Consider the following 27,666-nt stretch of genomic DNA (forward strand, 5'->3'; position numbering starts at 1 on the left):
ACGTTTAATTGCACATGTGTTAATATGTATGCTTACACAGTATTAAAAGACACTCAAAAATTAACGTCATTTACCTTCGTTCCCGCGTTTGACTCGTGCTGTAAATCTCTTCCTTGTTTTTAGTTCACGTGATTACGTAGGAGGCGTGATGACGCGATACATGACTCCGCCTCCTCCATTACAGTATATGGACAAAAAACAGGTTCCAGTTATGACCATTACGCGTAGAATTTCGAAATGAAACCTGCCTAACTTTTGTAAGTAAGCTGTAAGGAATGAGCCTGCCAAATTTCAGCCTTCCACCTACACGGGAAGTTCGAGAATTAGTGATGAGTCAGTCAGTCAGTGATTCAGTGAGGGCTTTGCCTTTTATTAATATGTATAGATAACCATATAAACATATGGTTTCTACTTCGCGGATTTTCTTATTTCGCGGGTGGCTCTGGAACGCAACCCCCGCAATGGATGAGGGATTACTGTACTGCACTCGGGGTAGGGGATATAAAGGACAAGCGAGAAGCTGTTTCAGGTAATTAAAGGCCAGGAGAAACGTTTAAAGTAATCATTTTGTGGCCAACCTTGAAAGGTATACTAGGACAAATTGAGGGGAAAAAAAACAGGAAAATGCAGGTAAGTTTGAGAATACATTTAGAAAACTTGGTGCTCAGCTTGATGACATTAAGCAAACGTTCACTACTCTTATTGAAATGGCTGAACAATTGTCATCTGCTGAGAAAGCAATGGCTGCAGAATGCATAGTGCTTGGAGACAGACTAGCTGCACTGGAAGATGGATACATAAGGAATAATATCAGAATCAAAGGTCTCCCTGAAAACCGTGAAAGTCCAAACTCAGTGAAAGTGATATTCATAGCTGAACTATTCCCTAAAATAATTGGAAAGGACTTTAAATGAGACACAGAGATACAGTATCACCAGCTTACCAAATTATGTTGATCAAATGCCCTAAAACCTAGAAGCCTTATTGTATGTTTTGGCAAATTTCATGATAAATTAAATTTGATGTCGCTTATCAGACTGAAACAACGGATTTTATTTGAAAATAACTGCATTCGTATGTTCCTCACCTTCAATGGTTGCTAAATGTGATGCATTTTTATGGCATCAAACAGTGCTTACAGAAAGCCGGAATCAGATACAGCCTCTTGTATCCTGCTTTTGAGAGTGGATATTCAATGCAAGCAAGTTCTACATTATTAGTTCTCCGGATGAAGCAGAAAAAGAGCTAAGAAAGTTGATCCCTACACTTATTGAAATATGATCATGAGTCACATTGTGACCTGGCAAGGCCAAGAAGATTTTACCTGCCATTTGGTCCATTTGCAATGAGACACTTGCTGTAATTATGTTTTAATTACTATTTAATTATAATCCCATCCCCCAAGAGAGGACTATTTAACACCATACCCTTGGTTAATTGTATTAAGATTGTACTATCATACATTATCTGCTTTTCCACGGGTACTGTTTAACATTCCCTGGGTTTGTTTTTTCGGGGCTGTTTAAGATTATATTCTAGTTTTGTATTGGACTGTATTGCCAATAGATATCTCCACTTTAATACTTTTACACTGCTATGTGGGGGGGAGGAGTTTGTTTTGTTTTGGATGTGCTATGTCTCTAGGCATGTCAGAGGACTGGGACATTGTGAAGTGTGGTCTAGCCTCATGTGGGGAGTCAAAATGGGGGAGGGGCTGGGGGAGAGAGAGAGAGAGCAAGCTATTTCTAAGGTTAAAGCTATCTTATGTAATAATGTACTTCCTTCATTTAAGACTACAAAATTCAACAGTAGTTCAGAAGCAAGGTCTCTATGACCACAAAGTGAACTTTTGTGAGCTGGAATGTCCTCAAATTAAAGTGAAAGAAAGTATTCTCTCACCTTATAGGTCTAAATGGCAAGATAATATTTTTACAGGAGACTTGTTTATTAAGCAAGAATCAAATTTGGTTGCAAAGACATTGGACTAACCAAATATTTCACCATCAGGTATACAAAGAATACTAGAGGTGTGGGAATCTTAATACATAGCATTTGTAGTATCAGCTGTGATATCTGATTCTGAAGGGTGACATTTACTTATAAAATTTAATTTTAAAGTGATTTTGATAAATATCTATGCACTCAATGTGGTTGATAGAGACTTCATCCAAAACATATTTGCACCCATTCCTAATGTGAACACTCATAATATCTGGAGACTTTGGTTTTAAATCCAGACCTGGAAAGGTCTTCAGCCACAGGGGTGATAACATCTAACACTGCAAAAAAATTACACAGTTTGTAATTGATCATAACTTGTCAGACCCATTGAGATTTCTAAATCCATATTCCTTCTTCTCACCAGTACATCATCGTTACTCAAGAATTGATTATTTCTTTATAGATAATTTATGGCCCACAATCAAATCTTGTGAGTATGACACTAGTGTGGTCTCCAGCCATGTGTCTCTGATTGCGGAGCTCAAATCACTGTGCCCCACATACTGGTGTCACAGCTTGCGACTTAAGGTCTCTGTAAGAATACACTGGGAAGCTCTGAAGGCATTTTTAAGAGGACAGATTTTCATATCTCGCCCACAAAACTAACTTGGAAATCAAGAAGGTATCAGAGTTAAATTAGTGTAATTATCAGAATAGATTAAAAACACACCAGGGGCCTCATGTATAAACGGTGCGTATGCACAAAAATGTTGCATACACCCATTTCCACACTCGCATCGCGATGTATAAAAACTAAACTTGGCGTAAAGCCACGCACATTTTCACGCTGTCTCATTCCCTGGCGTATGCAAGTTCTCTGCTTGGTTTTGCAAAGTGGTGACACCAAGCATCAAAGCAGTGCTACTGTTCCCGTGTGGTTTCCCTTTCTTTTTTAGATCCACATAACTGACGCGGCTTTCAGATACACTGAAATTAACCGCATATTGTTTAAGGCACCTGATTGTAATCAACCCATAAATATATAACGGTGGATGGAATGGCCAAACTATTTCAAATACTATCACTGCTTTAGCGTTGTAACTCTCAGTGCACCACTCGGAGTATGTAACCCACTGTATCTGAGTGTGGAATCACAGCTGTATAGCAGCTGATCAAAAAGGGGATTATCAGTATACCGCATCAAGCACACGCTGCCTCAGCCATAAGCACTGTCTATTGAACTACTCTTGTACGACAAACTACAGTTATAATATGCGCTTTATAAAGTGGCTCAGGTTGTGCAATATTTATAGATAATGACGACTGGCTTCTAAGTCAATTTAGATTACCAAACGCTATCTTCATGGAGCTCTTGATATCATTTTTAAGATGAAATGCAGCAAAGTATGTTTATTATATTTTACAGATAAAATTTCAACATCATTTAAATAATCTATATTGTAAATAATTAAACATATGAGGACACGGTGTCGCAGCGCTAGCGATGAGCTGGTGCCCTGTTCAGGGATTGTTCCTGCCTTGTGCTGTATGCTTGCTGGGATTGGCGCAACCCCGGATGGATAGATTGATGGAATAATTAAACATGTACTACGAAGATATTTCGCCATTCTGTGCTTACAGATTGCTTGACATCTATTACAGAGCTAATTGTGTGGCGATTAGTTACTTGGAGAAAGAAAAGTAAGGACAGGAATCGGGGGTTAGTATGTTTGAGAGAGACAGTACTGCTGCAATAAATTATTTCATCAAAGGTCGTGCACGGCGCAGCAAGCATTTTGCCTGAGGCAGGAACAATCTCAGTGATGAGCTGGCACCCCATCCAATCACTGCGCCACCATGTCCCCATGTTTAATACATGCTTTAATTCCTATCATTATGAAAATTATATCAAGTATACATCTTAGTATTTAAGTTATTCAGAGAGCTGTATTATCACAAATGTAATGGATTCTGTGTCCTGTTGGAGGAAGGGAAAACCCGTTTAAGAAGCACGTAGTGATTCACACACACAGAGCACAAAGAAGAACACATACAAAACAAAGCATTTAATGCGTTACTTTAGGATGGGATTTGGGAAAGTAGTACATTAAACGATTGTAAGATTAAGTTTGACGTTCTGCTTTAATGACAAAATAAACGTGATTAAAGTTGACATTTCGAGCTTTTTTTCCCCCACTGTATCCTAATTTTTTTTTCTTTTCCCTGAACCCTAATAAGCTTCCATATGACACTCAGACCTGTCACTTGATCAGCTTCCTTTTGTTGTTTATATCACTGTTCAAACCAACAAATTGTATGTTTTTCTTTGCCTCCAGTTGGTATTCAATGAAATTCTTCTATTTTCCCCCATGCTTTTGCCAGTGTCTTTTCACAGAATGCTGAGCTTAATGGCTAGCTATATTGATTTGCATATTCAAAGAGGTGTAATTCTGGGAGGAGTTGGGGATTGGTGGCAGGCACACGCGTTACTTTTCACGCTGACCTGGATTTATATAGCGGAAGAACGTGGAAGTTGGCATACACAGATGTGCATATGCACATTTCCGCTTTTGTCTGTACGCCATGTTTTAGTGTGAATTCTGTGAACGGCGTTAAGCATGAGGCCCCAGGTATCCAAATGAGGCATTTTATAGGAAAAGATAGGCTTTGCAATCAGAACTCAAGACAACAAAAGAAATAGAACAACTTATTTTTGAATTGTGACATCATTTCTATGAACATGGAAAGAAGGCTGATAAGTTCTTAGCTCAACAAATCCATAAGCAGTACGTTTGAAATGCAATACTAGTAATTACCAACACAGATGGAGATACAATCATTGACCATAAAAATATGCACACATTTAGAGACTATTATAAGTCCTCATATTCTACTCGGTTTGAAGAAGACAAGACACAATCTGGTAATGCATTTTTCAATGTATTACAAATACCACAGCTAGATACTCTCAGTGCATAGGAATTGGATTAACCTCTGACACTATCAGAATTACTAGATGCTATAAACTCACTTCAGAGTGTGAAAGCAGCAGGTCCTGATACCTGCCCCGCTGAATTTTATATATAAAAAAAAAATTCAATTAGCTCCCCTTTTATTAGCAACATTTCTAGAAGCCACAGACAATTATGGAAAATCTACTGCATCCACTAAACAGTGTCATCTCCAGACAGAAGAGCAGCGAGGAGATTGTTCCTCCCCAAAACTATGTGACTCTTCAATTCCACCCTTGGGGTAAAACATTATTCAAAGTTTTTGTCTTTTTTTTACCTGCATTATTATCAATCTTTAATTTAATATTGTTTTTTGTATCAGTAAGGTGCTGCTGGAGTATGTGAATTTCCTCTTGGGATTAATAAAGTATCTATCTATCTATACTAATAAAAGGCAAAGCCCTCACTGACTCACTCACTCATCACTAATTCTCCAACTTCCCGTGTAGGTGGAAGGCTGAAATTTGGCAGGCTCATTCCTAACAGCTTACTTACAAAAGCATAAATTCAAAGCGTAACGGTCATAACTGGAACCTCTTTTTTGTCCATATACTGTAATGGACTGCAGCTCGCTGGCCGTGGGATGCGGGGTTGCGTATCGCGTCATCACGCCTCCCACGTAATCACGTGAACTGACTGTGAACGCAGTATGTAGAAAACAAGGAAGAGCCCCAAAGAGCGCTGAAGAAAACATTCATTACACAATTGAGAAGGCAGCGAAACAATAAGAAGCGAGCGAGTGACGCATACAAGCATATTCATAAGTGCAGCTAAGGCGGAAACAAAGCACGGTGTAAACCATAAGTTTAAATTAAGTTTGGCAAGATTGCTTTTCTCCTGTACAACTATACGTTGCATTCTCAACAGTAAGCTTGCACGACTTGGTCATATTACAACCGGAGTGCTGAACTGACAACGTGGTATACAAAGAGAACTATAACAATCGTAATAAACGAACAATAAAACAGCGGAGAACCCGTGGATTAAATAAAAAGGCTGCTTCCTTGGCGAAGCAAGGAAAAAGGATGACCTTATATGGCGTTCGTTTATAAAACAGTGGAGAAGCTGTGCAAAGACTGCTTCACAAAAAAACAGCAGAGCGCCTTATATGAGCAGGCAGTCAGCTAAGGAAGGGAATCAATAAATAACTATAATCGTAATAAACGAACAAAAAATAGCGGAGAATCCGCAGATTACATAAAGGAAATGGGTACCTGAACAGAAAAGTGAGTCTCAAATACCTACACAATAACTATAACAATTGTAATAAACGAACAATAAAACAATACAGAACCGCTAAGCAAGGAGAAAGGACGGCCTTATATGGCGTTCGTTTATAAAACAGCGGACAGGCTGTGTAAAGGCAGCTTCACAAAAAAACAGATCCTTAACAAATTGTTATTGGTATATTTTCCATCAATTTAAAAAGGTTTTCTTTTCTTCTTAATTAAAATTTAAAAGCAATACTTCACCGCTGCGAAGCCCGGGAATTTGGCTATATGCAGTGAGTGTGTACACCTGATGAGCCAAGAATTAGGGCGAAACACGTGTCGCGTACTCTTTGCATTATTTGACAGTAAACTATTTTCAACTATTCTATGATCTGCTTCTCACAACTGAAGGCACTGTGGCTGATGTTAGCTGACTTGCTGGCCAACCATAAGCGTTACCTGGTAGGTAACCACCCATACAATCAAATTGTGATTCAGACTACGAATGCCGTGAATATATATATATATATATATATATATATATATATATATATAGATATATATATATATAGATATATATATATATAGATATATATATATATATATATATAGATATATATAGATATGTATATATTTATATGTATATATATATGTACATATGTGTGTGTATATGTGTGTGTGTATATATATATATATAATATATATATATATATATATATATATATATATATATATATATATAATATATATAATATATGTAGATTTGTGTATATGTAGATATGTATATATATGTTTACATAACATCTTTAACACACTACTTCTCTGCTGCGAAGTGCGGGTATTTTGCTAGTCTATCAATAAAAAGCAACCTCAAACTTTTCGCCAAGTATTAATTACTGTCTTTCCTAAGAAAAATAAGGACTTATTAAAATGTGCATCATATAGACCAATCTCACTTCTGAATAATGATGCTAAGATGCTCTCAATTTCTAGCTAGAAGAATTGAGAAAGTACTTCCTTCGGCAATATCACAAGACCAAACTGGATTTATTAAAAACTAAGAATAATATTAAATGGATAAGTGAAATTGATTCTAATTTGAAATGTCACAACCTCCCAGTGCTTTAATTTCCCAACTTAATTTAACATTTGTCTCAGCTTTAAGGTGTCCGGTGTCAAATCAGCCTTAATTAGTTTTTACATTAATCCATTATTCATGAGCTCTAGAATAACACCCTTTGTTGTGCTGTTTTAAAAGTTTCTTACTGTAAATGAGTGATAAGATTTTATTACCAAGCCTGTGTAGAAATCCAAAATTACAAGTAATACAGGTCCAATTTTTAATAATGTAGTCTCTCAGTTACAATTACTTATTAATGCTGCTTCACTGCTTTCATTATGTTTGGGTTATAATTGTGAATTTTAGTTTGCCTTCAAGAATCAAATGAATGATACAAATTTAGAATTTATAGATTCATATTTGGTATGCTGTTGTGTCCATAAGGGTGTGTCTGCAATGCGTTTCTGGTAACAAAGTATACTGTGTGTCATGCCTTAAACACATGACTTTTACTGATTTTTATTTTTGAGGTGTATTAACATGATAATGTAGTACTGCAACACATATTCGTGACTGGTTTTTACTCATGCTTTTATAAGATGTTATTGTGCCTTCCAAAGTAATTAATCTACTTGCCATCAAAGTAGAAACCTTCATTCATTACTACCAATACTGGTTTTAAAAAAAAAAAAAAAAAAAAAAAAAAAAAAAAAGTGCTGTTCTATTTTTGCCATTTTTGGTATTGACTTGGTACTGAAGTATCTGTTGGTGTGACATCCACTTTCATTAGTGTAGCAACTAAAGTGTTACAAAAGTAGTTTTTACTCATGCTTGAATGGTGCAGGAGCAAATGGGACAACATCTGATGTTACAAGTAATTACTTAAGGTGTAGTTAGTCCAATCTAATGGTTAATTGTAGATTAACATAATCATAAGAAAGGATAATGTCTGATAACTTGTATCTTTGTTTTATACAAATTAAAGACAGTATGAGAATGTGTTTAACAAGTTAACTGTATAAATATAGTAAATTTTAAATTATTTCTTCCACATTATATGTATTTCAATAAGTCTTACATGAATGTAAAAGAGCAGTTGTTTGTTTTTAAAAGGAGCTAAAACTGCAAAAGTTTTCTTTAATAGTCCCCATTGGTTCGTGTTCAGAGGGGCTAATAGGGCATACACCACTAAATCTGTGCTAGGAGGCTCTTAATAATGTGATGCATACTATTCAGATATTCCAATCCATCTTAATGTCCTCTAGGTGTGACTAAGATATTCATGAGTGTTTGAAGTGACCCATAATATATTCTTAAATAAAAGCGTACATGTTTATTTGGACTAAAGTCTTTACACATTCTACACTTAACGTCATTATTACTGTAACATGGAAAACGTTTCTGCTTTAGGTTTTTAGCATTTCTTGCCTCGCATTTCCTGCCATCCTCCACTTACACAGATCATTGTAGACACAGAACACACATGAAATTTATGTGTTCCAAATAACGATATATTATTTACCCTATATAACTCCAGGCACATCATTGCCAGATAAAGAGACTTGAGCTCTGAGAATTTTGTGATGGACTCGGCTTTGTCGCAGGGGGGATGGGATAGCAGTCTGCTTGTGCTGATCGACACATTTACAAAACAAAAGACGCTGATGGAGTGGTGCAAAGGAATTTAAGCTGGCCCAGGATTCGTATGCTTCAGGGATTCTAGTGTTAACAGAACTGTGTAGAGGACAGCAAACAGGTGTATTTCCGAGCTTAAGGACATTCTGTACTCTGAATGAAAGACTAAGAAATAAACAGTGTTTGGCCCAAAGCTTGCATCTTCAAAATTCTTGAAGGCATTAATAAAGCAGATCCAGCAGAACTTTTTCAACTTAAGGATGATTCACATACTCAACGGCACCACTGGAAATTACAGGGAAATGTGTTTAGGGCTGAAGTTAACAAGAGTTGTAGGAATCGGGAACAAATTACATTTAGTAGTTTAAGCAGAAACCTTAATCTTTTAAGAGGTATTTGGATTGGATATTGGGGCTTCTTAGATATTACATGAATAAACAAGCCTGATGTTCTGTATGGTCTCTTTTATCAGATTTTTTATGTTCTAATTTTCGAAGCTTTATTGTAATTTAGTTGTAGTGCTCTATAGTTTTACTGTACCTCAGGAAATGTACATTTAGTTTTACTGCTGGAACTTCCTGTAAACAGAGCAGTCGGGCAGACTTTAGAAGAGAAGCCTAGAGTATTGGCTTACACATTAAAGAAAGTAGGGTAATAAACTGAGAGAAACAAATTTGTGGAGTTGTCCCATGCATGGAGAGGAATGGCAGATGTATATGTTGTCTAGAAGAACTTGGGATAGAAGAACAGAGAGGTGCATCTTTGGGGGGAAAAATTTAAGAGAAGCAGAAGCTGCTGTTAAGAGTTCAGTCCTTTTCATTTTGTCCTTTTCTGAATGTGGATGTTGAATGAGCTTGTGTTTAATACAGCAGCTCACATTTTTGATTAGAAAAACAATAAACAGTTTGCCCTCACTGCTTAGTAAACAATAGGCTTGTTAGCTTAAGAACCAAATTTATCCATTTTACACAAACATTTTAGGCATGTGAGTTGAACAATGTATTTTATGATATTTTATTATTTTAATATTTTATGTTGACTGAGCAATATCCCTTAAAATGTAATTTCTGTTAATTAAATGAATAGGTATAACCTTTGCAGTTTAATTGTAAAAATAACAAGGTTATTAGTTTAATACAGAACATAAGGTTTGTACCTATCTGTTCATGCAGGAGCTCAGTTTAAAAATGTAAAAGGAGGAAAAAAAAATAAAACAAAATAAAAAGATAAAAGCATTCCTACTTTTAGTTTAATTTCTACAAACACTATAAGTAATTCTGTCTCTGTTTTGATGTAGAGCTTTTGTCCTAAAGCACACCCACAATTCGGTGTTCAAAAAACATCCAGCCCTATGCTTAATACAACAGATGTTTTTCACCATTATTTTTGTAAATCATGAAATGGGCCGGAGCTTTGTCCAGGTGATTGTTCCTGCCCTGCACCCTATGCTTGCTGGGATAGGCTCCAGCTCCCTGCAGCCCTGATTCTGATTAAACAGGCTTAGAAAATTGTATGGAATTATGGTATCTTTTGGTGAAAAGCTTGTGTTTTGTGGTTCCCAGGTAACCATCATTTTAACACACTTGTCACACTGTACAACTTTTCCAGTGAATTTCAGTTGACTTTATGTGCATTATGGAGGTGAGCATGGAGCTGTTGTGACATGCTCCAGTGACTCCCAGTCATGTAGTTTGACATCCCTAAGAGCTCATTCATACTCCTCTGTGGATTGCCTCACACAAATAAACAAGTTTGCTTTTGTCTTAGGTTGTATTGGTGAGCTTGTGTGTTTGTGTTCCATCTGACAAGTAATGATCACTCACCCAAAAGTACAATGCATCCTGTGCTGTTTGGCCACAAAGAAGAAATGAAAGTGGGTGCCTTGGATCCAGGCAAAAGAGTGGCTGCTCTTTGAGATGCCACATGTTTGTAATATGGTAAAATAATGGGGAAAAAGAAAAATAAAGGGCCAAGACTGTGTCTGAACTCCTCTTACCTGGTAAGCTTTTGTATAGGCAGCACCTTTATCAAGCAGCATTAATTGGCTGTCATAATGCAGCAACCTTGTAGTACTTTGTAAATTTGAAACATACTGAAAAGTCATGAGGCGTTTGTCATCCATCATCCTTTGTTGTACTTGGTCATGTAATTTGGCATCTTCAAGGCAGCTACATCCAGAAACTTCAGTTAAGTTTGATGTGCTCTCCAACTAGAAGTCATGTAGCGTGTCACTGGCCTTGGTATAACTGGTGACTCGAACTTGGAGCCAGTGTAAATAGGTAGAGGTTTTGTTTGTGATTGTACCGTGTAGTGGACAGGTTTTTTTTTTTCTGATACTTCTGGGATTGTCTTTGATTCTGAAATGGATTAAGGGAGTTTAAATAAAATTATGGTGATATGGTGATGTATCAGCAACTTTCTGATCATGCTGTGTATTTCAAGAAGACTTAACTTTTTTTAAAAATATGGTTTCAGAAAGAAATCACAAAAGTGGGACGAAATGAATATCTTGGCCACGTACCACCCTGCCGGTAAGGACTACGGTTTAATGAAAATTGAAGAGCCCAGCACACCTTATCATAGGTAGGTGGGGTGTAAGGGGAACCTCTGTCTCTCAGTTGAAATTAATTCATAATATTTAGTAAAATGAATATTAGATTATTTCTGTGATTACATCAGACTTAAATGTACAGATTTCTAATATTCCAGTTTGCATGATGTCTTCTCTCTGGTATTTTGTTCTAATGATCTCGCAGATTGGCAGGAGATGAGGAAGAAGGGTCTGTCAGTGATTCTGAATCATACGAACCCCTCACTGCTGATGACCTTGTCAAAAAGTAAGTACATATTGTAGAAAATGTTAGAAAAATATGTTATGGGTATCATCCCATATAGACATACTTGAAATGATTTCTTTTTACCATGAAAAGAACATGAGTTTTTTTGCTAATTTTCTGATTTGCAATCTGTGATACAAAAGTGGCACAAATTTCTAGGCAATCTCACATGAAAATTTTAATAGTGTTCTCAGTGTTTATCCAGAGTTTTGGTTTATCATGTTTTTAATAACATCTCGATGATTTTAGTGGAGGTCTATTTCTGTTGGGAGTTCTGTCAGAAGAAGAATAATATTTTAATTGTTGTATATATGTCATATAGTTGGTTTCGCCAGGCATATACTGTAATACACTATGATTCCAGTGAGTATCTAGTATTAATTCTTGAATTTAGTTTTGTCTAATAGAACTGTGGTGATCACTGGCGATGTTAGTTACTTGATCACAAACACACACAAAGTAATATGAAGTGGTTTAATTGGTACATAGTGTTGTGTTATTACATAGTAACATTATTATTCTGTGTAACCTTTCCTTACTGTAATATAGGCCTGCACTCTGGCATGCATACAATTCTATATGTTATGAATATCTTTCAGCAGAATTTCAGACCGTGCCCTTTGTACCTGGAGGTACAAATGGTCTAGTTTTGTTACCTCTGGCTGAGTATGGGAGACATGCCATCCAATCCAATTCTGTACATAAATGTTTGATTGTGGAGAAATGTGGAGAGCATGCTGGCGAAAGGAGTTGATGTACAGCCTGTAGAGCAGTTTGACTTGTATGAGGGAAATGTGGGCAGGCGTTCTATTACTCAAAAAACATCTCCCATTTCACTCCGGAACAGTCTCAACTAATTGGATGATATTTTGGAAATGAGTAACGCTGGTCAGTGTCATTTCTACAAACAGATAGGAACAAGTACTGTAGTTGATAGCACCCCACACTGTAATGCTTTGCATTGAGCCCTGTATGTCACCGGAATATACACAATGGACACAGCTGCTCACTAAATGTCCATCGGACATGTACATAGCCATCACACATTCCCATGCAGAATCTGCTTTTCTCACTAAAGACAACAGACCACCATTACTCTTCCCATTCTGTTGAAGTACCACTTGCAGGTGATGACAGGTGGATGGCAGTCATGCCAGGAGAATGTGTTCTTGTAGTCCTGCTTCAGGGATACAGCTGCTCTGATGTATGCTGCTGTGTGTGTTTGGTCTTTTTCAGCCTCCATTGTGATGGTTCATATATTTTAGGTGGTCATGAATCATGTCTCTGGTTCTGATATTCTCTTCATCTCGCTGCCTACACTGACACACTGCAAACACACTTGGTCCAGTTTGTTCAACAAGGATTGTCCTGTTTTCTGAAGGCTGTCTATGCAACCCCATTCAGTCTCTGTTAATTGCATGAAAGGTGCACAAGAATGTCTTCTAGGTATAAAGAGCACATCGAAAAATACTACAACACATGGTAACACAAACTACCATATCTGTAATGCTGTGAGAACCACCTATTGGTTGCAGTAGTGTGACCTTTGTAGTACTCTGTTGACATGGGGTGCTGCACTGACTTTGAGAATTTATCATAAAATTCTGTTCCTCTTATCTTTACCATTTGTGTTACAGTTTTCCAAAATGGATTCCTTCTAGGTGTTTCTGTTTAATTTTCTACTTGTGTTGTAGTTTTAAGCTTAATTTTATGTAAAATGTCAAAAAAATATTAACTAAATCTTTGAGTAAAGAAACAAGTCATTATCAGTTTACCATGGTTTTCCTTTTATGAAATAATAAATAACATGCACATAATTTTATATTAATTAGAATTTGAAAATTGCATAACCTTACAGGCAACCTTGATTAACCTGAGTGCTTCTGCTGAAACATAATCTTCCTCTATTGTCATCTATTCTGTTCAGTGTGTATTGTCATTGGAGAACTCATCCTTTGTTCACTGACCTTTTTTGTTAACCTACCTCCAACCACCTAGTTTTTTAATTAAAGATTTATTGCAGTACATAATAAACAAGTATTTAAGTAGTGTTTAATATATTTTTCCCCAAACTGCTAATTGTGTCTAGAGTTTAAGTATCACTTGTTTGTTTAAATGTGCTATATAAATAAATTGACATTGACACTTCTTCATATTTACTGACATGGACCTATAATGTTTGATAAAGCTATTCAGATACTTAACCGTTCTCTTCCAGAAGCAGTTGCTTTAAAAGTCTGGCCTTCTAATACTCCTGGTAAGGTTCCCCATGACAAGAGCATTTATCCCCCACAACAAAACACCTCAAGAGCCACCAGAGCTAACAAGGGTGACATAATATGGTTTACTGCAAGTAGGAAACAGATGTAGGCCCTGATGTGGCTAGCACTGTAGCAGCAGAAGAAATCCCTATCAGTGTACTCTTCATGTGGTAGATGCATAGCTCTTAGTCTTTAAAGTAACACAGCTGGCTGTGCATTCTTCTCTTTATACTTGGAGCAATAGTGATCACAATTTAAGTATGTAACACTGAGTTCATCTTACGGCCTTTACAGCCATTTAGTGAGTAAAATCGAACAATACACTTTTGGAAAGTTATATGTTGATGCTTTAACAATGGTTTAAGCCTTCATAACCTTGATTTTAACAGCCTTGAAAGTTTTAAACTAGACCCTCATGTAAGCAGTAAGCACTTTTTTTTGGCAAATGTAATTTAAACTTTTTTTCTGTTGTTATACAGATAAAAGCATTGTGCAAAGAATACAATTTTCATTTGTGACTAAAATCTTTGCACTTTTGCATTTTTTAAATACCAGATTAATCAAAGGTAATAATCAACAAACGAATAGATTAGCAAAATAGTTTTACCTCTTCAACATATCAATTGCTGTCTTTCTCTCCACATGCTTAAACCAACTTGGTCAGTTTATCTTAATCCTAGCACCTATTACTTAACCACCAAGTTTTTCTTTTGACTCATATTCATCTTCTTCTCCTTCTATATATCTCTGATCATTCTAATCTGTGCTCTTTTCAGCATTTCTTCATGTTTTGCATTTAATGTCCATGTGTTACTCCCATAAGTTATTTTATTTCTCTCACAAATTGTTTAAACATTTCCTCTAGTAGTAAAATTTTTCTTACCATATTTAAAGCCTTACTACTATCATTTCTTATCCCTTTATTTTGCTCTTTACTCCTAATGTTCTGCATCATACTGCCATCACTATATGTGTCATGCATGCAAAGCTTTTTGGCAATTTAGACTCTGACAATATGAGGTGTTTCATCTTAGTCGTATTTGGAAAGGCAAGGTGGGAAGGGATGCAGGGTTCAGCAACTAAAGTTTTGCAAAAGTAGTAAGATATAATGTAAACGTGTCCTTGAAACTTGAAAAAATACCACATTATTATGTACATTAAAATTAAAAATTAATCGTATAATATTGATGATTCATTGAATTTAGCTTGCTGGAATTTTAAATACCTTAATCTTATTTTCACATCTCTGCAGTTTGAAGTTAGATGTAGTATTACTGCTGGAGACCTATTTAAACAGTAAAAGTCAAAGGTCCTTAAGAGATTGGGTTAACCAAAGTTTTCATTCTTGTTATAGTTAGGTCCGTAAGGATTTGGACAGTGACACAATTTTCATAATTTTTGGATCTGTATGTCACCACAATGGATTTGAAATGAATATCAAAAGTATTTTTACAATTGACTTATAAGTTGATCCATAGAGAGGTGTGAGTAGTTCCCTCATTATTTTGATAACTATTAAGCAGGTAGAAAGTCTGGAATTGATTCGAAGTGTTGTATTTTATATTTGGAAGCTGTCACTGTGAATTCTTAATATGAGGTCAAAGAGCTGTCCACACACTTAAAAACAGGCCATTATTAGGTGGAGAGAACAAACCCATCCAAGAGATTGCAGAAACAGCAGAAGTGGTCAAGTCAACCATCTGGTACATTCTTAGAGAAGGATCACATTGGTGAGCTCAGCAACACCAGAAGACCTGGACAACCATGGAAGACAACTGTGCTAGATGATCACAGAATTCTTTCCTCAGTGAAGAAAAAACAAATTCACGGTATTTAGCCAAACCAAGAACACTCTGCGATTTGTAGACCTGTCATTGCCAAAGTCTACAATAAAGAGAAGACTTCACAAAAGTAACTAGAGGGTACCACAAGGTGCAAACCACTCCTCAAGCATAGGAAAGACAGATTAGACTTTGCCAGAAAAATATTTTTTAGAAACCAGTGCAATTATGGAACAGTTTTGTTTGGACAAATGAATGTACCAGAATGATTGAGAGAGAAGGAATGGCTCATGATCTGTACCGTACTACATCAGCTGTGAAACATGGTGGAAGCGGTTTTATGGCACAGGCACGCGTGACTTCCAGTAGATCTGGGTCACTAATGTTTATTGATGATATGACTACTGACAGAAGTAGTGTATAGGGCTGTACTGTCTGTTCAGATTCAGACAAAACTCCTAGGATAAAGTTTCACAATACACTTGGACAATGAGTCAAAACATAATGTGACAGCAAACCAAATGCTTTTCAAGGCAAAGAAGTAGAATATTCTTCAATGACCAAGTCAATCAACTTACCTCAACCCAAGTGGACGTGCATGTCATTTGCTAAAGACAAAACTGAAGTGAGAAAGTCCAATGATCAAGGAGCACCTGAAGACAACTGCAGTAAAGCCCTGACCAAGCATCAGTAGGGTGGAAACACAGCACATGTAGACGGCAATTGGTTCCAGGCTTCAGTCAGTCATTGACAAAAATTGAAAATGATCATTGTATTTATGATATGTTCCCTTGTCCAAATACTTTTGAGCCCCTGGAAATGGGGGATCATGTATAAAAATGTTTTTCTAAATGGTTCATACAATGTTTTTGTTAAATGCCTTAAATTAAAACTGCAATTTTATACTTCAATCACATCTTGATTGCTTCATTTCAAACCCATTGTGGTAGTGCACAGAGCCAAAATTCTGAAAATTGTACCACTATCCAAATATTTATTCACCTAACTATGGTAATAAGACCAGAGGAGTTTTAATTTTGTTTCACAAGAAAAACCTTTTTAGCCAACAAGACAAGGGTACTCAACTCTGATCCTGGGGGTTGGCAGTGGCTGCAGGTTTTTGTTTAACCAAATTTTTAGTAAGAACCCATTTTTTATACTACTAAAGCAAAATGTTTTTGGGATTATTTTTAGTTAACTCATTTTTTATGAATCAGAACCCTCAATTACCTATTTTAGTTTTAAACAGCTGTATTAAGGTTTTAATTGTTGCCCTATTTCTTAACCTGCCATCAGTTAATAATGAGTTGCAGCTCTCCAGCTAGGATGCTTCCATTTAATAGACCTGTGTATATGCATCATGAAGTACTGGTGTTAATACAATGATCTATAGTACTAACCGAGAATGCTAAACCGGATGATGGACGCAGGTACATCCGGCCATGGGCCGTAGCTGCAAAAAGACGTACTGCGCAGGCGCAAAAAGAGTCCGCGAGAGTCGGCTGAGGAGCCGAGAAAGGCGGACAAAAGAGGGCGAGAGAGGCGGATGAGGGTCCGCGAGAGGCGCAGGCACAAAAAGAGTCCGCGAGAGTCGGAGAAAGGCGGACAAAAGAGGGCGACAAAGGCGGATGAGGGGCCGCGAGTGGCGGACAAGACCATAGAAAAAAGGAGTGAGCACATACAAAAAGGAGTCACACAAGCACCGAAAAAAGGAAAAGGCACATAAAACAGTAGTCAAACGCGGGCAAAGCACAAAACACATTGCACACGAAACTAAACACACCAAAAAAAAAGAACAGACGAGCGCACAACAGCAAGGCACGACCACACCCCCCCCCACCCTACAGGCACGGGACGGGACACACACCAAGAGGGGGATTCAACAAGCCCATGGAAGACAAAAAAAAAGAACACAAAACCACCCCACAGACCCTACAAGCAAGGGACGGGACACACACAAAGAGGGGGATTCAAACAAGACACAGGAACACAAAAAGAAAGAAGACGCTCGCGCAACAACAATCCCCCCCACACATCCATAAGAAGTGACACCCAAAGCCACATCTTCTAAAGTGAACGTCGACACCTTCACACTAGGCAGCATAGGTGCCAAGCCCATGGAACACAAAAAGAAAGAAGACGCTCGCGCAACAACAATCCTCAACCCCCCCCCAATCAATAAGAAGTGACACCCAAAACCACATTTCTAAAGGAAACGTCCATATTAAACATACGTCATCTGAACACCTTCACACTAGGCAGCATGGGTGTGAGCATAGGTGGATCTCCTTACAATAAAGCACTATTAACCGTTCAACTGCAGAAAAGGCTACATATTAACAGTGAGTGCGATCCTCCTTATTACTTATCCAATGCACGACGTAGACTGAAACGGACTTTTCGCAAAGCGGTGGCAAATCAATTAAAACTACAAAATAGCGCGTCACAAATAATGTGCATGCAACAACGCGGCAGTCAAACGCCACAAGCAAAACATGCCCGTCGCGGACATCAACGCCAGACACCTGCTAAATGCTTACGCCAGTTGGCTGACAACGCCTTCAATAATGAGTCCACTATTGAGGAAAATTCATTGGGATTAATGAATGTTATTTGCAATCATTGTCATTCACTTAACTTCCCAGAAGAAACAACTGGCAATACAAATAATGAATTTACACGTTGTTGTCAAAAGGGGAAAATTAGACTGCCTCCTTTACATATAATCACCACGGACCAAGTGTCATTGAAACAAAACCAGAATAAAGCACGGTCAGAAATTAAAGACAGAGTAGAAAGGAAAGTAAAACGTCATAAACAGGTTGAACAAGGGGGCCACACACATGGACAGCAGGTTGCAGATAATGAAGACCGGAATTCAAAAGCTTGAAAAACATGAGCTCGACTGACCACAGATACAAACTGAAACGAGAAAAACTACGGGGTCCGCAGTAGTCCACAATGCACCACGTAATGGTACGGACGAAGCTCTGTATTACCGGTGGGGGACTCCAGAATGACACTGGCAAACGCTCCGTATTAAATGTGCGTCATCCGGACACGTAGCTGCCCAGCGGGCACGGGTTCAAAACGCCGGGGGTAGGCGAGCGAAGCGAGCAGGGGGTGAAGCCCCCTTGTGTGAAATAAATGAAAGAGAAGGGAAGAGCCAGGAGGTACACCTCTGTTCTGGACTGAAAACAAAAAGTCTATAATTTAATAAAGATTTGTCTTGGATGAATGAAAGCTCTAACAAGCCATATAATTAAATACTAAGTTGGAATGAAAACCTGCACCAAAGCATGCCTCCAAGGCCATGGTTGATTACCCTTTTACAAAGAGCTTGGACCTTGAAGGGTGGTACATTGGCATCATCCAACTAACTTGAACAACCTGGAGCAAATTTGCCTGGAGTAATGGTCTAAAATGAGTCCCGAACAGTGTAGAAACCTCGTTCCTACTTAACACAAAACGCTGAAAACTGTTGTTGCTGCAAATATGAAGCCCATGAATTGTGGTTATGTGTTTAATTCTCTTGCCAGTTTGGAAAACATTTGTTTTTAAAGATGTCGGGCAATTGAAGAATAAAAAAGTGCACTTCAGTATGTTTTCTCCATGCAAGGCTTTCAACTTTTGATTCTTTACTCTTTTTGTAAAATAAAATGCATCAACAAAAGTACCAACAAAACATAACTGGAAATCAATATGTGGAAATCATTTACAGTAGCTGTTAAGCTGACAGGAAGATGTTCTTGCTCCATCTGCTTTAGGTTTTCTCATTTAAACCTTTCAGCAAGCAGCCTGGCCACTGAGCAAAAGAATGAGCAGTCGAGCCTAGTACGTTGAACCTTCCTATAGATCAATGAATATAGTCGCATTTTGCAATGTGGAATTGTATTGACTTTGAAGTACTATAGGCAATAGCTAGATTTCTGTAAAAGTGAGACTATGTGTGTAGTCCTTTTTTTGTTTTTTTTTTCTGTTTACTTGTCACTTTCCAGGTATGTGTAAATGGTACATTAAAAAAAAAAAGCTTTGTCTGTAATGTTGTTAAGATAGATATTGTAGTCCTGTCTGTTTATTGTAGTCCTGTCTGTTGATATAATCTAATATAGTTGGCCCAACGAGGCATGAAATTAGCCAGCAGTGACAACTGAGGATAGGATTTGTTGTTGTGTGCTTCTTCTGAGTATCTAGTATGCTAGTAATGAGATCATAATTTGAAAATAGAAGTATACTGTTTGATTACACTTCCTTGTATGTAGAACTTTTCATTATGAATACTTTTCAAAAATAACTTTTTCTGGTGAAAACTAAAGACACAATACAGTACCTAGGCCGTCTTTTTAGGCACTTGAAAATATCGGTTTGTTCTGGTTGCATAGTTAACTAACAAAACAATTATAAATTGAAATCTTGAAAAACTGCTATTACAGCTATTGTTGTTGTTGTTCTGCATAGATTATTTTGTATATAATTAATGTTTACTTATTAATGAAAGTAAGCTTGAAGATCAAATAAATAAGCATCTTTACTACGTTTTAATTTTAATTTTGCAAATACTCTGTTCATCTATACTATAAACCCTATGTTAACCACATTTCTCTTTAGGCTGGCAGCAGCTGAAGGGTCGCAACCGAAGATTTTTATGAAGGAAGATGATGAAGATAGTGAGGAAGAAGAAGAAGAAGAGGAAGAGCTATCGCCAGAGGAGCAGGGTAGCTTAAATGTTTCACTTCTGAAACTTCTTGTTTTCTCAAGCCACCTGTTTTGGTCATTTTCCATAGTCTGATAGATTCTAAGGCTATATTCATACTACTATATTCTCATTTAAAAATGCAGACATTAGTCTTTGTTGTCATCTTTGCTACATGCTACCAACACCTGAAAACAGATTTTTGCAAACGCTCTGCAGAGTCACATATTTCTGAAAATGTTCCTCTGCGGTAATTATGTTTTGATTAGTTCATGCTTACTTCTTGGCCTTTCTGTGATTGGATCCTGCTCATTACATTTTCTCAGCTGCTTTGCTTGCCTTTTACTCTCAATAGCAATTCCACCTCATTGTCCCCAAACATAGTCTGTTTTTGTGTTTTTCATATTTGCCATTGTTGTTCTCCATTTGTAAATGCAAGCTGCAAATGTATGTATAGCATGGAGGACACTTTCATTTCCTGTTTCTGCCAATGTACACATTTTCTATTGTGAATGGCCACATCATTTGCGTATTTTGGTCATTTGTTTGTGTGGGCAAGGAGATTTTCATAAAAGGTAAATAAAACACTAGTGTGGATGAAGGTCATTTTCATTTAAAAATGCCATTTTTAAATGAAAATGTAGTAATGTATATGTAGCCTGATTGCAATAAATTGATTTTAATAGACTGTGTGATTCTGACTTTGGTCAGGTTTTTGGTCTGAAAGGGTTACACTTGGCTGACATCAGACATGATGGTCAAGTAAAAATTATATGAAAATCTGTGAAAAGTAGTTACAATTAACAAAGATAAAAACAATCTGTATGATGCATTGCTATGTGTCTGTTTTGCAATTTTTGCAACACGAGTTATTTTTCTGTCAAAAGAGTCATCTCACACCGGAATGTTATGTGTCATTTCCCTGTGGTTATTTTGCTTTGGTATCATAACCTTAATGTGTTTCTGTAATGCGCTTCATGGGTAAGCGTGCAAATGTCTTTTCCCTTATTGGAACAGAGCAGAAGGTAGTTTTTTCTCCCACACAAATGAGTTCTGAGTCTATGGAGTTGGTTTTAGTCATTGGAGTTTGACATCAAAGGTGTAAAACAAGATGAAGACTAGAGAAATGACTGACAGAAATCAATACATTTTTAAAAGTGAGATTAAAGAAAATACGGTTTAGAGCCATTGGCCTACACCTGGGGATTCCAAAATAAATAGTGTCAAATTCTTTGAGGGGATAAAAACAGGAAGTGTAAGTTACCTGCAACAAGCAGGCCATCCAAGGAAGACAGTTGATGACAGGAGTATTATTACAGCTGTAAAGAGAAACCCAAAAATAACATCCAAACAAATTATACAGTGTGCACGGTACAGAGTTAAGTGTCAGTAATTTATATTCACAGAAGAATTAAAGAGAAGAAATGCAGCTCAGAACAGAAAGGCCAGACTGGAATTTGCGAAGAAGTACAAAGAAGATATAAAGATTACCCAGGTTTTATGGACAGATGAGATATATATGTATATGTATGTGTATGTGTATATATGTGTATATATATATATATATATATATATATATATATATATATATATATATATATATATATATAATACACACACACACAAACATACACATACATACACATACATACATACACAGTGCATCCGGAAAGTATTCACAGCGCATCACTTTTTCCACATTTTGTTATGTTACAGCCTCATTCCAAAATGGATTAAATTCATTTTTTTTCCTCAGAATTCTACACACAACACCCCATAATGACAACGTGAAAAAAGATTACTTGAGATTTTTGCAAATTTATTAAAAATAAAAAAATTGAGAAAGCACAGGTACATAAGTATTCACAGCCTTTGCCATAAAGCTCAAAATTGAGCTCAGGTGCATCCTGTTTCCCCTGATCATCCTTGAGATGTTTCTGCAGCTTAATTGGAGTCCACCTGTGGTAAATTCAGTTGATTGGACATGATTTGGAAAGGCACACACCTGTCTATAGAAGGTCCCACAGTTGACAGTTCATGTCAGAGCACAAACCAAGCATGAAGTCAAAGGAATTGTCCGTAGACCTCTGAGACAGGATTGTCTCAAGGCACAAATCTGGGGAAGGTTACAGAAAAAATTCTGCTGCTTTGAAGGTCCCAATGAGCACAGTGGCCTCCCATCATCCATAAGTGTAAGAAGTTCGAAACCACCAGGACTCTTCCTAGAGCTGGCCGGCCATCTAAACTGAGCGATCGGGGGGAGAAGAGCCTTAGTCAGGGAAGTGACCAAGAACCCGATGGTCACTCTGTCAGAGCTCCAGAGGTCCTCTGTGGAGAGAGGAGAACCTTCCAGAAGGACAACCATCTCTGCAGCAATCCACCAATCAGGCCTGTATGGTAGAGTGGCCAGACGGAAGCCACTCCTTAGTAAAAGGCATATGGCAGCACGCCTGGAGTTTGCCAAAAGGCACCTGAAGGACTCTCAGACCATGAGAAAGAAAATTCTGTGGTCTGATGAGACAAAGATTGAACTCTTTGGTGTGAATGCCAGGCGTCATATTTGGAGGAAACCAGGTACTGCTCATCACCAGGCCAATACCATCCCTACAGTGAAGCATGGTGGTGGCAGCATCATGCTGTGGGGATGTTTTTCAGCGGCAGGGACTGGGAGACTAGTCAGGAAAAAGGGAAAGATGACTGCAGCAATGTACAGAGACATCCTGGATGAAAACCTGCTCCAGAGCGCTCTTGACCTCAGACTGGGGCGACGGTTCATCTTTCAGCAGGACAATGACCCTAAGCACACAGCCAAGATAGCGCTTTGAGTACTGAGAAAAGTGCTATATAAATGAAATGAATTATTATTATTATTATTATTAAGATATCAAAGGAGTGGCTTCAGGACAACTCTGTGAATGTCCTTGTGTGGCCCAGCCAGAGCCCAGACTTGAATCTGATTGAACATCTCTGAAGAGATCTTAAAATGGCTTTGCACCGACGCTTCCCATCCAACCTGATGGAGCTTGAGAGGTGCTGCAAAGAGGAATGGGCGAAACTGGCCAAAGATAGGTGTGCCAAGCTTGTAGCATCATATTCAAAAAGACTTGAGGCTGTAATTGCTGCCAAAGGTGCATCGACAAAGTATTGAGCATAGGCTGTGAATACTTATGTACATGTGATTTCTCAGTTTTTTTATTTTTAATAAATTTGCAAAAACCTCAAGTAAACTTTTTTCACATTGTCATTATGGGGTGTTGTGTGTAGAATTCTGAGGAAAAAATGAATTGAATCCATTTTGGAATAAGGCTGTAACATAACAAAACGTGGAAAAAGTGATGCGCTGTGAATACTTTCCGGATGCACTGTATGTATAAAAACATAAATGTTTACCAGAGTGATGGATAGAGAAATGGGGAGAACGAGAAGGACTGCAAATGATTCTAAGCACACCTGTTTACTAGTTAAGCATTGAGGTGGCAGTGTCATGGCTTGGGCATATATGCATGGCAGCTTCTGGAACTGGCTCACTGTTTTTACTTTCATAGTAAAAAGTATGCATAGTATAGAGAAAGTATAGGAATCGTGAAAAAATTCGACCTCAAGATTTTGATGAATCTTGACATTTTAGACCTTCCTGAGTCAGAAAATACCATTTTTTAAATTGTCTGTCTGTGTGTAAACACAACTCAAATGCTTTGACTAAGGTCAATGAGATTTTGTGCACCGGCTCTATATCAAAAATAAGGAATCCTATAAACCCTTTGGGCCACTTCCGGCAACTGGAAGTGGTACTTTAACTGAATACTTTCGTGAATTTTCAAGTAAACTTATGGTTATAATTACAGATAGATGATTCAAATTTTGTATAGACTAGGGGGCTTCGCCCCCTGCTCGCTTCACTCGCCAACCCCCGTATTTGGTTTTCCGGATACACACTTTGAAGATTTTTTTTTTTCTTTGAATTGTTGCTATTTCATTAGTTTCACTTTTATTTCAGAACTTCTGTAAAAACAGTATTTGTAATCTTGCGAGTCCCAATAGATAGATAGATACTTTATTAATCCCAATGGAAATTCATATTCTCCAGCAGCAGCATACTGATACAATAAACAATATTAAATTAAAGATTGATAATAATGCAGGTAAAAAACAGACAATAACTTGGTGTAATGTTAACGTTTACCCCCCCGGGTGGAAGTGAAGAGTCGCATAGTTTGGGGGAGGAACGATCTCCTCAATCTGTCAGTGGAGCAGGACAGTGACAGCAGTCTGTCGCTGAAGCTGCTCTTCTGTCTGGAGATGACACTATTTAGTGTGATGCAGTGGATTCTCCATAATTGATAGGAGCCTGCTGAGCGCCCGTTGCTGTGCCACAGATGTTAAACTGTCCAGCTCCATGCCAACATTAGAGCCTGCCTTCCTCACCAGTTTGTCCAGGCGTGAGGCGTCTTTCTTCTTAATGCTGCCTCCCCAGCACACCACCGTGTAGAAGAGGCCGCTCGCCACAACTGTCTGATAGAACATCTACAGCATCTTATTGCATATGTTGAAGGACGCCAGCCTTCTAAGGAAGTATAGTCGGCTCTGTCCTTTCTTGCACAGAGCATCAGTATTGGCAGTCCAGTCTTAATTTATCATCCAGCTGCACTCCCAGATATTTATAGGTCTGCACCATCTGCACACAGTCACCTTTGATGATCACGGGGTCCATAAGGGGTCTGGGCCTCCTAAAATCCACCACCAGCTACTTGGTTTTCCTGGTGTTCAGTTGTAGGTGGTTTGAGTCGCACCATTTAACAAAGTTATTGATTAGGTCCCTATACTCCTCCTCCAGCCCATTCCTGATGCAGCCCACGATAGCAGTGTCATCAGCGAACTTTTGCACATGGCAGAACTCTGAGTTGTATTGGAAATCCGATGTATATAGGCCAAACAGGACCGGAGAAAGTACAGTCCCTTGTGGCGCTCCTGTGTTGCTGACCACAATGTCAGACGTGCAGTTCCCGAGACGCACATACTGAGGTCTGTCTTTAAGATAGTCCACGATCCATGCCACCAGGTATGAATCAACTCCCATCTCTGTCAGCTTGTCCCTAAAGAGCAGAGGTTGGATTGTGTTGAAGGCGCTAGAGAAGTCTAGAAACATAATTCTTACAGCACCACTGCCTCTGTCTAAGTGGGAGAGGGATCAGTGTAGCATATAGATGATGGCATCCTCCGCTCCCACCTTCTCCTGATATGCAAACTGCAGAGGGTCAAGGGCATGTTGAACCTGTGGCCTAAGGTGGTGAAGCAGCAGCCTCTCCATGGTCTTCATCACATGTGATGTCAGAGCAACAGACCGGAAGTAATTCAGCTCAGTAGGACGTGATACCTTTGGGACTGGGGTGATGCAAGATGTTTTCCAAAGCCTCGGGATTCTCCCCTGTTCCAGGCTCAGGTTGAAGATGCGTTGTAGAGGACCCCCCAGCTCCGATGCACAGACCTTCAGCAGTCATGGCGATACTCCATCTGGACCCGCTGCTTTGCTGGCACAAAGTCTCCTCAATATGCTGATTCTTTTTAATGAGGTCAGGATATTTTTTTCTGTTTGGAATTACAGCATAGACAAAATGATCTACATCATCAGCATTTAATAATTTTTTTTTTTTTTTTTTAATTTTTTTTTACACAAAGTAACAAAGTAAGTAGAGTTCTGCATTGGACTCCTGTCTGTAAAGTCGTGCTATTTTCCTCTCACAGTTCCAAAAGTACATGGGTTTACCAAGGTGATACCCCAGCTTTTGTCTAGTTTTTTGTACAAGTGCTAGACAGAACGTTTTTGACTCCTGGGGTAAATTTAGGTTTTTAAATAAGCAGACAGAAAAATATATATACATTAACAAAGTAACCAATAAATGCATGTGCGGTAAACTCCGTTTTTGAAATTCTCAAGATTCTTTATTTGTCACATGCATAGTTATACAGGACAACACACAGTGAAATGCATCCTGATCCGCTTATCAAAAACTGTGCAAAGTTAGATGAATATCGGTTAGATTAGCAAAAAGTCATAGATCGAAAGATAACAGTATAGTAGAACATAATAAATAAGTGAAATTATGTGAATAAAGTAGAATTAAGTGTTAAGGTGCAATAGTGTAGTAATTATTGTGCAAAACCAAAGTTAGACTGGTACATAGTTAAATGAAGCAGTTTGTTTGTTTGCGCTACTGCGATCTTTACTTTTTTTATATTTTCTAATTTTCCTACTTTCATATCCTTTAACTTTCTCCACATGTGTATAGCGCCAAGGTATTTTTTTTTTTTTTTTTTTTTTTTTGAGCCTTTCTAATTTCCCTGGTTTCATAGTCTCTAACCTGCTCTGCATGTGTTTAGCGTCAACGTTTGTAAACGTCTCTATGAAGTTCTACTTTGTCTTTTACTCACTGTCATTTAATTCTGAGCCGGATTGGACGTGCTTTTTTTCAATTCCACTTGTTCCGGGCTGATGATTACTTTCCTTATTTTCTGAATTTGCACCTCGATTATTCTTTTTTGCTCTTTTTTCTGTCCAACGCATTTGAGTCTCTTTTCTCCGCGCTTTTCTTCCTTCTTCGTTTAATCGTTGATGTTTCATTTCTACCCTATTCATTTCATTTCTACCCTATTCATTTCTACTGTAATGACCTTATACACTTTATATGCACTGAGAGCCCTGGAGCTGTGTGTGCTGCATGACTGCCTTTACACTACTGATTTGTTTTTTTTGATATTGCTTGTAAGTAGGGTGTGTCTTGCAAGACTCTAGTTCTATGTTCCTGTGAGATGCACAGTGGCAGGTCTCTTTCGTCTCGCGGGTCTTTAAATTATCTTCTGAGAAAGATCACGTATCGTAGACTATCAGGACAGGGGACAGGATTTCTTTTTATAATAGATAGATATTTATAATGATAAAAAGCAAATAAATATGAAATTTGAGAAAAATTACTCAACTGGAAGTAGTAGTATATTTAAACAACCATCCGAATTTTTTGTATCATGGAAATATAAATGTGTACATGATATTAAAAACTGTATTCAATATAACTCATATTCTTTCAATAACTATTATTAATTTTATTTTAATTTATACATCATCAGTTTAACAATAATGTGTAAACATTGAACATGCCATGGAAATATAAAGATGTAATCCCTATAATGTTCCTGATAATACATTTAATTTTATGATTTTTTTTTTTTATTATTTTCCCC

At 37.7% G+C, this 27,666-nt stretch overlaps 1 protein-coding gene across 1 annotated transcript in view; it reads left to right on the forward strand.

Annotated features, from left to right (window-relative positions):
• ppp1r2 (protein phosphatase 1, regulatory (inhibitor) subunit 2) overlaps nt 1–27,666 on the forward strand; it is a 101,484-nt gene that overhangs the window by 53,735 nt on the left and 20,083 nt on the right. The window contains exons 2-4 of the mRNA XM_028795049.2: nt 11,334–11,441; nt 11,615–11,695; nt 20,346–20,452. Of these exons, the coding sequence (XP_028650882.1) occupies nt 11,334–11,441; nt 11,615–11,695; nt 20,346–20,452 (296 nt within the window). The remainder of the gene's footprint in view (nt 1–11,333; nt 11,442–11,614; nt 11,696–20,345; nt 20,453–27,666) is intronic.

The sequence above is a fragment of the Erpetoichthys calabaricus genome, chromosome 2 (assembly GCF_900747795.2).
Source record: "Erpetoichthys calabaricus chromosome 2, fErpCal1.3, whole genome shotgun sequence".
NCBI classification, from domain to species: Eukaryota; Metazoa; Chordata; class Cladistia; order Polypteriformes; family Polypteridae; genus Erpetoichthys; species Erpetoichthys calabaricus.